The sequence below is a fragment of the Labeo rohita genome, chromosome 5, assembly GCF_022985175.1.
Source record: "Labeo rohita strain BAU-BD-2019 chromosome 5, IGBB_LRoh.1.0, whole genome shotgun sequence".
NCBI classification, from domain to species: domain Eukaryota; kingdom Metazoa; phylum Chordata; class Actinopteri; order Cypriniformes; family Cyprinidae; genus Labeo; species Labeo rohita.
This window is the reverse complement of record NC_066873.1, coordinates 2,238,632-2,253,414: the sequence shown is the minus strand read 5'-3', so window position 1 is coordinate 2,253,414 and position 14,783 is coordinate 2,238,632. Positions and strand designations below refer to the sequence as shown.

The following is a 14,783-nucleotide window of genomic DNA, read 5'->3' as shown; positions in this document are numbered from 1 at the left end:
GACATTGTTCTGTGGTAATTGATCAAGCAGGCTTGTTGGAGCATTATATCTTCAAAGAACCCTAACATGTCTTCTAACTAAAAAGTAATTGCTCTGTATATATCTAAAGTAAAGACTAACTGCACTATATATATTCCCCCACTTATTCAGCTATTTTAGGATATTAGGATGCATGTTTCCTGTGTTGAAGTTAAAGAACAACAGAATTTGCTGAAGAGTATCTGCAGATGCTTGGCAAATAATAGGGCAAATCGTAAAACTATGTGTTAAAAAGATAAAGGTCATCAAAAGGACTAAATGGCGGTGAAAAACAATCAATAAATAAACACAAATTATACAAAACAGCTAAAAAAGCTAATCACATTTTGTTGTTTTAATTATTTTTTATGTGTGCAGAAGAACAGGTGAAAAAAAAGAATAAAAACTTTTTCTTGGTTTTACATATTTATTTACAGTGTAAGAAATAATGAAATGAGAGAAAACATTGCTGCATTTGCAAACCATTTCTTAAATGATAATAATTATTTTTGCTATTGGTAGTTTTTCCAAATAAATGTGCAATAAATAATAACAACACACAATGTGACATGAGAAGGAGTACAGATGATGGGAAGTGAGACAGCAATAGCTTGTGATTCTGAGCAATTTATTTGGACAGAGAATTATTAGCTATTTCTTTTCAGTGTTTGCACTCAGGGGAAATATTGCATTCATTTATTCCTAGGCTTTACTTTTTGTTGGATAAATTATTATCGCATGTTTATTTTGTGTCCCAGTCACACCAGACAGCTCTGAATTTATTTTGAAATCAAAATGTGGTGGCTACACCATGGGGTTAACCAATACTGATGACAATTTGTTAATGCAATATTTTCAATAGCCATGAAACAAAGAAAGTACTATGGTGGTACTATGAAACAGTGATTGCATCAGACAGTATTATCTTGGCATTGATATACTGCTCAGCCACAACATTACAACCACCTGTCTAATATCATGTGGGTCCCCCTCAAGATGCCAAAACAGCTCTGATGTGTTGATGCAAGACCTCTGAACGTGTCCTTTATTATCTGGCACCAAGATTTAGCAGCAGATGCTTTAAATCCTGTGAGTTGCAAGGTAGAGTCTCCTTGGATTGGAATTACTGGTCCAGCACGTCCCATAGATGCCCAGGCAACTGTTTGCCATGCTCCTTAAACCATTCCTGAATGATTTTTTGCAGCGTGACACAGTGCATTACATGCTGAGAGAAGCCACTGCCATCTGGGAACACCATTGCCATGAACCATTGCCACCTTAGGTAGGTATTAACTGCTGTGTACCAAGAAGATCCCAAAAGACTTGCTTTTTTGTTTTGGAGATGCTGTGACCCAATGGCCATCACTACTTGGCCCTTGTCAAAGTTGCTCAGATCTTCTGTCTTGCCCATTTTACCTGCTTGCAACACTTGAAATTCAAGAACTGCCTGTTCACTCACTGCCTACTGTATCCCACCCCTTGAAAGATGCCATTATAATGATATAATCAATGTGAATCACTTCATCTGTCAGTGGTTTTAATGTTGTGGCTGATCAGTGTATATTATTTTACTGAATACCATATCTGTATTACATGGCATTTACATTGCACACAATATATTTCCAAAAACACATATTTTTACCTGATACCAGGTGCAAACATAGTAGTGCCATCTTTATTTATTTATTTATTTATTTATTTTTTGTTTGTTTTTGTTTTTGTTTTTGTACAAGTACCACTTCCAACATGCCAGTGTTTCAATTGTCCACTAGGTGGCATCCATTTACCACATAAAAGCATGAGTGTATGCAAGAGGATAAACAGGGTTTCGGTCAGTGAAGCATGTAAATCACATGTCATATGTTGAAGAGGCCCATGAAGGTGGCGTGCGCTGTCAGGATGAGCTCTGCAGATTTGCGGGGAACAGAGAGCTGAAGGGTGGATCCAGACTCCAGGAAGTAAATTCCTACCAGAGCAACACACACTTCATAATCAGGCAGCTATTTAGATTAGATTGTAAATATTTTTGCCAATAGTGCAAAATAATCCAGTGATTTTTGTATAAACAATAACTTGTACAGCAGATAATATGGTCCACACAGAGATCTGGGCCTGTATTCACAAATCATTTTATCTTAGCACTGAGAGTTCTCCTAAATAGCAGTAAAAGATTTTAGCCAAGAATTTTCTTTTAAAACCCATTCACAAAGCTGCTGAGACAAACTTTTACTAAGGAGTGTGCATAGTTAGTAAGCATACTTACTTAAGCAATCACACAGTGATTGTCTGACAGGGGAGGGGTCTCTGTCAAAGGTTTATTCATAGAAATATTGTAGAGTGCGATATTATGTTGCCATTTTCAAATAAAGATTTAATAATAAAATGTTGCCACATCCAAATAAAGATTTTAAAATACAGGCTGTCACTAATTAAACAAGTATATGTTCAGTTTAGATGTCAGTCTCTTACATGTGTGCTTTTACTAAACAATTAGTGAATATGCATATAAACAGCCTTTTAATTAACAGTAGAATAATCATGGTTGATAGTAAGACATGCAAACATAGAAGAAAACCAAACCGGATGCAAGAAAAGCTGTTACTTCTTGCCCAACTGGTTAATGAAAACAAGGATATTATCAAAGGAAAATCTGGAGGTGGGATAACCTACGAAGGTGATACCTTTTTATAAGCTCATTATTGTCAAATGTGTCTTAAATGTTGGCGTTCTGAGGCAAATGGCCGGCAACAGTCATTTTAGGATAGTTTGTGGCTTGGTTTTAGTGACGGTGGAGTCCTCTTCACTACTCCTAACGTTTCACAGATTTAAGAGCTAGTTTTAGCGTTAAAACGCTTTGTTTTTTAGAGCAAAAATTTTGGGGTCCTAAATTTAGGACTGACACACACATTATTTTTAAGATTTTCTTCTAAATCGGCAAGTTATGAGCTACTTTTAGCCTTAAGATGTTTTATGAGTATGGGCCCAGGGCCCGTATGTATAAAACTTCTCAGAAATGCTCTTAAGAATTTAATCTTAAGTCTTAATCTTTGACTTAAGAGTAGGAGACTTTTATAAAGAAGCTAAAAGCAACTTTTAGTAAAGTCTAAGCCCGAAGACCGAGGCCATGTCCTCACTAATATGTTCTTTTTCTCTCCGTTTTGGCTCTCTGTCCACACTGAGATGGCGTTTTTGGTCAAGAAAAACTGAGCTTTTTGGAAACACTCTCCAAAGTGGATAAATCTGAAAATGCCGTTTTCGCGTTGCAGCGTGGACTGTGAAAACGGAGGCTTTTGAAAACGATGACGCATGTTTAGTCATGTGACGCATTTTGTACCAATAGATATCTGTTTATACCGGCTATTCACTTTCACACTGCTGCTAAAGATATATTTGTACACTCTTCACATTACAGACCTAAAAAGATGACAGAAAATGTACTCAGTTGCTGTCCTGACTCCTGCAGCTAAACGTGAGGGCAGCTGCCTTTTAGATCAAACATGATGTCAATGATGTCAACCTAAAATGGCCCCCCTTGACCTCTGGAACAGCCAATAGTGAGCTCATGTGAAGTCACAGCAGCACAACACCAGTCATTTGATGTAACTACAATAAAATCATTTAATTAAGACACTATTTAATATTTCAATGTTTTTTTAAATGCTTTGCACTGTGCAAAATTATCACAGATTATTATTGATATTTTGAAATCCTTTTTTTGTTGGTGTGTCTCTTCATTTACAGTTGGAGCAATGATGTGAACTCCAAGAAAGCCCACAATCCTCATAAATATGGCTTGTTTTTGCAGCATGGTTTGACCGTCAGTTGGAAAGTCAATGAACTGCCATATAGTAGTGGCCAAGAGAAAAACAACAATTGTGTTACTGATTTCGCAAGCATATTTGCTTGAGGTCAGTTGTTTTATTTCTGATAATTATGCAATGAAACATGCCAAATTGTGTGGTCATAATTGTTGGCCATGCTGTCATATAAAGAAATTATGAACACATGCAAAAACAAGAGAGGACCAACAAAATATTAATAACTGATGGTGATAAATGATAGATGATAACTGGCCATGGTTGTGTTTGGTGGGGTTAGTGTCATAATATTTAAGACCCTGCTTACTGTGTCATCACCGGTGCATTGCTGCATTTTTCCAATTTTCCAGCTAAAAAACGTATTTACTACTTTTATTTCTGCAGTTAGAGCATTGATTTGTAAAATGGAAAAAGTTATTAAGTTTCTTACTTGGTCAGTTACAAAACAAATTGCTTAATGATCAAGTTTGTATCATTTTATTAATTCCGTATCATCATATAACACCAATACATCATATGTTCATTGTAAAGTGTGTGTCTCCTGCCATCTTGTTACTCCTAACTAGGTTAGGAGACCTCTCCAGCTCTCTTAAATAATTTAGGAACTGAGACCTAGTCTTAACACTTAGGAACCTTTATGAATCACTCTTATCTTAAATCTAGGAATAAGAGTAAAATTAAGTCATTCTTAGAATTTTCTCACACTTAAGACTAAAAATTGACTCTGAGTGGCTTTATACATACGACCCCTGATCTCATTACGCAATGGTAAAGTAAAGCCTGAACTGATTAGAGACCTGTGGCAGCTTCTCCAAACTCATCATCTGCTGATCACTACAGAAAATGCTTTAATTCATACGCTTTCTGTGCAGCTTAAGACAACGCATGTGAACAGGGTAAAAACGGCTAGATATCACCATACTTCACTGGTTATGAATCACAGTACACTGCCCTCCAAAAGTTTGGAAACGCCCTAGAAAAGTGGGGTTTTGGACAATATTGGTATGAATCCTTTTTAATTTGTGATAACTTTGCACTGATAAGGGACAACACAAAGTACGAAAACATATTTTATTACATATACAGTTTATACATAGAAAAAACTAAAATTTTCGATTCATCAAAATATCCAGCATTAGCAGCTATTACAGCTCTGCACAATCTGGGCCTAAATTCATTGTATTCTAAACTTAATTGGCAATCAATTGTTAAAGCTATTAAGGTGTGCTGACCCAAAAATCTTTATAAAATCTGGGCCAAGTTTAAACCAGTAACCAGGCATCACAGCTGGCAAAGGGGCATGTCTGACTTTGACATGTATATATTGCCATTATTATGTAATCAAAATGAAAATTATCATTGCTGGTCTTCAATGATAATGTCAACTTAATGTATTTGCACCAAAAAATGATAAGGATTTATGCTGATATCGTTCAAAACCCCACTTTGCCAGGGGTGTTTCCAAACTTTTGGAGGGCAGTGTACATCAAGGCAATAATTTTTTTCTGAAATATTTCAATATACAAATAAGAAATTATACATAAATATGCACTAATTTACATACACCGCCCTCCAAAAGTAGCTGCTAATGGTGGATATTTTGATGAATCGAAAATGTAAGTTTTTTCTATGTATAAACTGTTTATGTAATACAATATTTTTTCATAGTTTGTGTTGTCCCTTATCAGTTCAAAATTATCACAAATTAAAAAGGATTCATGCCAGTATTGTCCAAAACCCCACTTTTCTAGGGCGTTTCCAAACTTTTGAAGGGCAGTTTCAAATTAAAACTTTTTTAGCATTAGTTATTATTAGTATTTATTTTTAGATATTTTCTATAATCATAGCCTTCTAACCTGGTTTTACTGAAACTGAAATATCAAGCTTTCACATGTGTTCTAAAAAAATATAATTTCTCTTAGTTCCTTAATTTTTAACACTGTGATGCAGTGACATTTAAATAATGGATCAATCTTTCTGACAGCATGTAGTCTGAGTGATACTCGCTGGTGCATGAACATGGCAGGAGTTCATTCATTTTTGAACATTATTGTCCTGATAACTCACCAGCAGTGTAGCAGGTGTTGAGTGGCTGGCTGACGTTACTGGGCATGCTTTTTAGACACTTCATCAGCTTAGTCTCCGCCCCCTTGAGCCTCTTGGTGATCACATGACCCATGACCCACGTGGTGTCTTTATACAGCACCTGTGGCAAGTAACAGAACAAACCCTAATCCTAAAGTCATTTATTGTACCGAGTAGGGGACAATTAACCATCAATACTTGAAAAAGTAGTTGAAATGAATGAAGCTTAAAGAGTTCAGCCAAAACACTCACACCAGGCCATCCAAGATGTAGCTGACTTTTTTTTCAGTATTTTTATTTATTTTTTTATTTTTTTAAATCTGAAACCATGATCCTCTGTGGTTCATAAAATGCAAGTCCACAGATGGTACAGGTAATAATGTTGTAAATAATTTTCAGCTTCTTGCACAGGCCGATCGTTTTGTTTCATAAGACCTCAATGCATCATCAGGAGCCACAGCTATTCGTTTTGTGTTGCCTGTATATTGATTTTTTGACTCTCAAAGTGACGGTAGCCGCTGACTTGCATTTTACGAATCACAGAGGACCATGTTCTACTGAAGAAAAAAAGTCATCTGCATCTCAGACAGGTCATGAGAATGACTGATATACTACTTCACTGCTTATGCTGTTGCACTGGTGTTGTTGTCTCTGGTGTTTATTTGAGTTCTGTGTTACACTATGGCTCATACATTTACAGAGCATTTTTCTACTTTCTAGCAATACTGTGTGTTACACTTTACATTTAGGTCTTGTTTATTAACATTAGTCAATGCATTAGCTTGCATTAACTAACAATGAGCTTTTTTGTGTTTACAGAATTTATACTTTTAATGCTTGTTAATAAAAACACATTTGGTCATGTTAGTTTACAGTGCATTAACTAATGTGAATGATACAGAATAGTAAATAGCGTAGAATTATTGTTCACTATCTACTGATGTTAACTAATGTGGTTAACTGATGTTAAATGAAATCTTTTTGTAAATTATTACTAGTTTTGTACTTTGGTGCTGGTATTTAGTGAGTGGGTGGTCTTACGTATTTATTTTTTATTTATTTATGTATACAAAAGCTTAAGCAACTTATGTAATAACTTCTGTAATAAACATTTAATAACATATAAGAACATGTTCAGTTGATATAGCATGCAATATATTACCAGGCTTTATGGCTGTACATTTTTACAAACCAGCAGGTGGCACTGTTTTGAGTCTCATATCAAAGGAACACAGTGCCAACAACACAAATGCAATAACCAAAACAACAAAAAACTTGGTTAGGGTCTACAGTTTAGGTTACTTAGATTAATTCACACAAAAATTAATATTCTGGCTTCATTTACTTACTCTCCTGTAGTTCTAAAGATTTGTGTTCATCTTTGAAACACAATATATTTTCGGCCTCTTTTTATTTAAAGCCTATTCACACAAACAGTGATGCTTCAAAAGGTTTGAAAAAAAAAAGCAATCCACATAAGTCTCTTCTGAAGAGACACAATCACAGTATATGATGAACAGACACATCCATAGAGCACATTAAAAATTCTTTCTTGATACACTAATCAGATTTATTCTAGCATGTCAAGCAAGAATGTTTGAGCTCACATGAGCATGAGTAATTGATGAATTATCATTTTTGGGTGAACCAAACCTGTATTTTGATAATGCAGTAGCATCAGCAGCAAACAAGACCAACCTGACTGTAAATGAAGTAAGTGCCCTCGGCCTCCACTGTTACAGTGTCAGCTGACACCTGAAGCCCCTCCCCTCTGCTCTGCCCTACGGCCCAAGACAGAACAGTGGTGTCATGATCATCTGAGAAAAACACAGAGAACAAGTCAGAGTCTATCTGTCTGTCTGTCTGTCTTTGTACAGCTGCAATCAAAAATATAGTGACAAACAGCAATTACCAGGGTTCAAGTGCTTAAGGCATTTATGCATATGTGACCCTGTGGACTGTTTTGTGTGTTTTTCCCTGTGTGTGCCCTTATTTGGTCTTCCTGTTCCGTTTTCAATCATTATGTCACTGTTTAATCGATTACTCCTGTCTCCCCCTGATTGGACGTTGTATTTAAGTTTGGTTGTGTTCACTGTCTGGTCATCGGTTATTGTTATTGTCATGCTCAGTCTGTTTAGGTCAAAGTCTGTTCGTGTCTGTTTATATTGGATTCCCTGCTGTTCCTGTCCGTTCCTGCTCGTGTTTGTGGATTATTTAATAAATGTGTATATCTGGACCTCCTCGTCTTCACTCCTCATTCCCCCCCCACGATGTGACGCCCTGGACCACGAAACCAGTAGCACAGGTATATTTGTAGCCAAAAAGTACATTGTATCGGCTATTTTCTCAACATTTTGAATTGTTTTTTTGTTTTTTTTGCACCCTCAGAATCCAGATATTTAAATAGTTGTATCTCAACCAAAAATTGTCCTATCCTAACAAACCATACATCAATGAAAATCTTATTTATTCAGTTCTATAAAGTTTATTCATTATTTATAAATCTCAATTTTAAAAAAAATGACCCTTATGACTGGTTTTGTGGTCCAGGGTCACAAATAAGGAAAAAGACATGACATATTACGGTAACACTTCATTTTACAGTTTCTTAACTAGTTGCTTATTAGCATGCATATTACTAGAATATTAGCCATTTATTAGTACTAGGCACATATTAATGCCTTCTTCTACATGACCTTATTCTACATCCCTAATCCTACCCAATACCTAAATTTAACAACTACCCTACTAACTATCAATAAGCAGCAAATTAGGAATTTATTAAGGGAAAAGTCGTAGTTAATAGTGTATAAGTGTTCCCTATTCTAAAGTGTTACCCATATTACTTAGCAAGGCTGTACCCACTGAAATCAGTGATTAAGAAAACATCATTTACCATAGAACCTAGGACTACTTCACAAAAGTATGTTCCCCTTCGGGAACTCGAGCTGCATACAGTCCAATGGAGAAACGAGACGTCACGGGCAGGGTGATGTAGAGACCAGGAAGCTTAAAAGCACGTGCGGTGCGTGCAGCCGGCAGCTTCTGTCTTTCAGCAAGCGCTCTGTGTGTGTGTGTGTCACTCTGTTTTTTGTGTCAGTTTGCACAGCTTTTATTTAAGAGTGTCATTATGTCAAAATGGAACAGGAAGTAGCTACTCTCTTGAGGAAGGAGTCCATTGAGTTGGTCCTTCCTCACTTCAGGGAGTCTGGGTTCTACAGCCGGTACTTCATAGTTCCGAAGAAGGATGGAGGTCAGTTATTTCAAGAGTGTTTGGCTCAGGTGGACCTCTTTGTGACTCGGGAGACATCGCTATGTCCCTTCTGGTACTCTCTGACTCATCCAACTCCCTTGGGGTTGGATGCCATGGTACAGACGTTGCCGAGGCTTCGTCTGTACACCTTTCCCCCAATCGCTCTGCTCCTAGGAGTTTTGGAAGAGTGCGCCAGGACGGGGTCCGTCTTCTATTAGTAGCCCCGCACTGGCCGGCCCGAGCTTAGTTCTCGGACTTGATTTCCCTTCTCAATGGCTCTCCGTGGGAGATTCCCGTCAAGAGGGATCTCTTCTTCTAGGCGGGGGGGCACCATCCTCCACCCTCGCCCGGAGTTGTGGAAGTTGTGGATGTGGCCCCTGAGGGGGCACACCTCATAGCTTCTGGTCTCTCAACCGAGGTTGTTGAGACCATCTTCCAATCTAGAACTCCCTCTACGAGGAAACTATACACCCTGAAGTGGAGACTCTTCACTTCATGGTGCAGACACTGCCAGCAGGACCCAGTAAACTACCTGGTTGGTACAATGCTGGAGTTTCTGCAGGATCTGTTCTCTGCAGGGTTAGCACACTCCATCCTAAAGGTCTACGTGGTGGCTATTTTGGCCTACCACACCCTTCTGGGTGACTCCTCAATGGGTAGGAACCCCCTGGTTACAGGTTTCCTCCACGGTGCGCTGAGGCTGAGGCCTCTGACCAGGTGTAGCTTTGCTGTGTGGTGATTTGATTGCTATTCCATAACTTTGAGTCCTCTGTCCCCCCCCCCCTCTATTTGGGCGTCAAGGCTCACTCCTCTCGACGTATGGCCTTCTCGTCAGGAGTACCCTCTCTGACATTTCTGCGCTGCGGGTTGTTCCATGCCACTCATTTTCGTGAGATTCTTGGTCTCATTTATGCCACTCTGGGCTCCTCTGTTCTCTCGTCCTAGCTGTGCTCAGTGATGCACACTAGGCAGGGATTTGAAAGTCTGGCGGCGTGGACATATTGTTCCCCTAGCGTTTTCGGACGCAGCTCGAGTTCCTGAAGGGGAACGTCCCAGGTTACGTATGTAACCATGGTTCCCAGAGGGAACGAGACGCTGCGTCTCGAGCCATACTTCCGGCATCCCTGCGGCGCTTGCTTCTCTATTTGGAAGCTGCCAGCTGCACGCACCGCATGTGCTTTTAAGCTTCCTGGTCTCTACGTCACCCCGCCCGTGACGTCTCGTTTCTCCATTGGGCTGTATGCACACGTGTATCAGAGCGTGGTCACGCTGGAGGCGCTCCCCTAATGTTTACGGGCGCAGCGTCTTGTTCCCTCGGGGAACCATGGTTACATACGTAACCTGGGACGTTTTTCATAAAATGCTAAATAAGTGCTACACGCTTGAGCCCATAATTATTCAACCCCCTTGACTTGCAAGATATTCTGCTGCCATGAACAAAATTTTATGAAAAACAAGGATGTAAAGTTGGTGAAAAATGAAATAAAGAAAAAGACAAGTCAGCTAGATGTCTGTCTAAATATAATAACCATAACAACCCCATGACTTGAGTAAAAAGCTGAAGTAATCAAATAAATAAATGAATAAATGCCTTGCCAGTATTGTGGAGTAGGGGGGGAACTAAAGATAGTTTTGACTGTCTATCTACAGTGCCCTCCACTAATAATGACACCCTTGGTAAATATGAGCAAAGGCAGCTGTGCAGAAAATAAATCTGCATTGTTTATCCTTTTAATCTTTTATTCAAAATTCTAACCTATCATTGAAGTAAAACAATGGAAAGCAGGGAGAAAATCTCATTATGAAATGAACGTTTTTCTGTAGTTCACGTTGACCACAATTATTGGCACCCAATTATTGCAACGTCCTTTATTCAAAATAACAGCTCTGAGTTTTCTCCTTTAATGCCTGAAGAGTTTGGAGAACACCTGACAAGAGATCAGAGACCATTCCTTCATACAGAAACTCTTCAGATCCTTCAGTTTCTCAGCTCCATGCTGGTGCTTCTTCTCTTCAGTTCACCTCACGCATTTTCTACAGGGTTCAGGTCAGTGAACTGGGACGACCATGCCAGAAGCTTCATTTTATGCTCAGTGACACATTTTTTTCTGATCATGTATCTGAACAAAATGTCCAGGTCCTCTGGCAAGAAAATAAGCCCACAACATTAAAGATCCAGCAGTATATTTAACCGTGGGCATGGGGTACTTTTTGTACCAAACCCATCTGGTGGGTCTGCTGTCAGAAAACTCTTTTTCATCTGTGTTTCATCTGACCACAGAAGCCAGTCCCATTTGAAATTCAAGTTGTGTCTGACAACTGAATATGCTGGAGTTTGTTTTTGGATGAGCAGGGAGGATTTTTCTTAAAACCCCTCTAAACAGCATGTGGTGATGTAGGGGCTGTTTGAATTTTTTTTAGTCTTTTGACCCCAAGACTCAATTAATCTCTGCAATTCTCCTACTATGATCCTTGGAGAGTCTTTGGCCACTCAAAGTCTCCTCCTCACCATGCATTAGAACGATGCAGACACACGTCCTTTTCCAGGCAGATTTGTAACTGAATTATTGTCCTAACGATGCAAATTGGATTTTTCAATTGTTGGGATTTTCAGTGCTTTGGAAATCCCAACAATCTTGTTCAATCTTGCTCAACAATCTTGTTCTGTTTTATTTGGCCTTCGTGCTCCTCATATTTTTAATCCTGTGAAACAGGAAGTCAAGGCTGGACAATATCATACTCCTAGTCATTCTAGTGTGCTAAAAAAAATGCAAATATGAATGGGAATATACTTCAGAGATATTTTACTCATAATTTCTAAGGGTGCCAATAATTGTGCCCAACATGCATTGGAGAAAAACATTTATTTCATAATGTAAGTTTCCCCCCACTTTTAATTGTTTTACTTCAATGAAAGGTTAGCATTTTGTGTATTTTTTGAATGTAAGATCAAAAAGATAAACAAAGCAGATTTATTTTCATAGCTGTCTTTGCTCATATTTACCAATTGTGCCAGTATTAGTGGAGGGCACTGTATAGTAAAAATTACAGTATGTTTACAAATGACAGATGAGTTCAAAGTGACAGTTCACACACACACACACAAATACTTACTGTACGACTGCGAAGACACAGGAACTAGATGGAGAAATGTGTGCTGCTCTGCTAAAGGAAAGCACAATTCACATGAGATATAAAACTAAAAATGTGTGTTTGTGTGCAAGACAAAGCGAGAGAGAAGGAGTTGACAGAAGTTACTCACTTTCTCGTCTCTTCCTCTGTTTCTTCTGTTTTGTCACATCTCTCCTGTCTCGGCCCTCCGCATGTGTCCGTCTCTCAGCGAATCTGTGAGAACAGCTTACCTTATAACAAGATGTTGCCTATGGGAAATTAGACATCATCACACACTAAAGCTCAATGATTTTGTTTCAGGATTTTACATTGTCATCAGTCATTACTTTATACTAAAGAGTTCATTAATGGGTTTGGCAATGGCAGTGTTCCTGTAAAAACAATGTCATGCAGAATTAGAACCCTGCTGGACTCTTCCCAAACTATTGCAACAAAGACAAAAACACTATTCTTGCTCACTGTCCTATTACTGGAATAGCCCAACCCATTTAAAGGAGCATGTGCACATACATTTGGCTAATGATTGAAATTAATTTACAGAAGACTGTGGTAAACACGGTGCGTTCTGACTGACTATTTGGTTTCGATTTAATATTATTTATGCATTGTGAGCAGAAGGCAGCCACAAGTTCTGCAAGTGTACTATTCTTTTTATCACAGTTGAGGAAGTGAAATCGGTTGCACAGTTAAACTGCATGGTACCATGGCACCACTATGATTATTTTGGAACTGTAAAATGTTATTGTTGAAAATGTTTTGGAGTACCATGTTTATATGCCATGATGGTGCTTTAAAAAGACCACGTTATACATAACAACCACTGAACTTTGATATATACCATAGTACTGAATCCTTACCATACTGATTACATTGTATTCTCCAGACAATACTTTGGCATAACCAGTTTACAGGTGCAAAAAACAAGGCATTTGTTGGTGAAGCAACAATGAAAAACGTTAAGCAGTTAAAATAACAGTCACTAAAGCACTCACCTACCCCGTAGCACACGGCGGAATCGCAGCATATCCCACCTTCGTCTCCCGCTGTATCCAGAGCCCTGAACCGCTGCGCGATTTCAGCCATTTCAGACCTGAGCATCCAAATGTATGTCCACTGTATGTACATCACACCCACACAGGTGCAGGCAGCGGTACACACGAGAAAGCGCTTCAACACTTCCACGTTCACCCTCCAGACAGAAGCAGGACTGTTGTGATTGTTCATTATTAGAACAGCGGTAATTTTCCCGTTCTCAATTGATCCGTTAAGTTTCGGTTTCGCAACTTTCAGAAAGCGGTGGGAGTGGAAAAAAAAAAGTAGTCGGTCAACACACGGTCGTCCCGTTTCCTAATGGACATGCTTTATTGAGTTTAAACCAATCGCAATCTCAGATGAGATCCCAGTGAACAGAACAGGATTCTGAAGAAATAATGAATGAAATGGCTTACAGTTCCAGAGAAAACGGTCATAAACATTGTGGGTGGCAGCTGTGAAACTGTTTATATTCATACGTAGTAAGGGTTAGTCATGCTATAATAAATTCAAACAATACAGAATATATATATATATATATATATATATATATATATATATATATATATATATATATATATATATGCCAAATATATGTTCAATGATTTTTTTTAACATTTAGTTTCAGCCCTCGTATACCAAAACATATTTCAAAATGTATTCAAAATGTAAAAAAAAAAAAAAAAAAAACTCTTTGCCCATATATTTTGGGACATATTTTTGGAGTGTAGGAATTGGTCACTTATTTGGTCACTTGGATTACTTTTATATTAAAATTGTTTTAGATTACCTTTAATGTTAAGAATTTGAAGAGGAGAATACTGATGTAATTGATGTCATTCAAAGAGAAGGACAAAAATCTGTTGCTATCAACAGTATGAAGTGCATTAAACATTTCTGCACATTAGGTCAGAGTTTCCCAAACACACTTTTTCGAAGGAACTGAAAGCGTTTGTATGGAAGCCCGTTCCCGCCACTGTTGAGGAAAAAAAAAAAAATTGGTAAGTCATAATTATGAGAAACTTTCACATAATTAGTATGTCATTATATTGAGAAACTTTCTCGTAATAATGAGTTAAAAAGTAATAGGATTCTGAAAAAATAAATTCGTAATAACGAGAAACTTTCTCATAATAACATCTCATAATAACGAGAAATTTTCTCATAATAATGACTTAGCGTCTCGTAATAATGAGAAACTTTTCTATAATAAAACCATAGTTAATCTTCATAAGCGGTGACGCCTTAACGAAATGAAATGACAATTGTAACGTCATCATTAAATGTGTTGGTTGCGACATTCTAAAAAAGCTTATCGTGAAGCCCAGTGGTGTAATGCAGGGTATACGCAGGTATACGGCGTACCCACTTCTTTATCAGTCGGCTTTGCGTATACCCTCTTCTAAATTCACTCTGATGTGTCTTGCATAAATCAATAAAAGCCT

At 38.1% G+C, this 14,783-nt stretch overlaps 1 protein-coding gene across 4 annotated transcripts; it reads right to left on the bottom strand.

The window, feature by feature from the left end:
• Positions 1–442: 442 nt before the first annotated feature.
• Positions 443–13,693, bottom strand: tnfsf13 (TNF superfamily member 13). 4 transcript variants are annotated; one of them, XM_051110317.1, is made up of 6 exons: positions 13,303–13,693; positions 12,437–12,554; positions 12,289–12,339; positions 7,620–7,738; positions 5,904–6,066; positions 443–1,984 (listed from the first exon to the last, which is right to left on the bottom strand). In XM_051110317.1, exons 1-6 carry the CDS (start codon positions 13,528–13,530, stop codon positions 1,875–1,877), a joined length of 789 nt encoding a protein of 262 aa, XP_050966274.1. In that variant the 5' UTR covers positions 13,531–13,693; the 3' UTR covers positions 443–1,874. The 4 variants fall into 4 exon arrangements, with proteins under 4 accessions (XP_050966274.1, XP_050966276.1, XP_050966275.1 ...); XM_051110319.1 differs by having other exon boundaries at positions 5,904–6,042; XM_051110318.1 differs by having other exon boundaries at positions 12,289–12,336.
• Between the last annotated feature and the right edge of the window lie 1,090 nt (positions 13,694–14,783).

Excerpts from the sequence above, each read along its gene's own strand:
- tnfsf13 (XM_051110317.1), bottom strand. The coding sequence starts at position 13,530 with ATGAACAATCACAACAGTCCTGCTTCTGTCTGGAGGGTGAACGTGGAA. Across the intron at positions 12,555-13,302 it reads ATTCCGCCGTGTGCTACGGG|GCAACATCTTGTTATAAGGT; the intron begins GTAGGTGAGTGC and ends AATTTCCCATAG. Across the intron at positions 12,340-12,436 it reads ACAGAGGAAGAGACGAGAAA|CAGAGCAGCACACATTTCTC; the intron begins GTGAGTAACTTC and ends GCTTTCCTTTAG.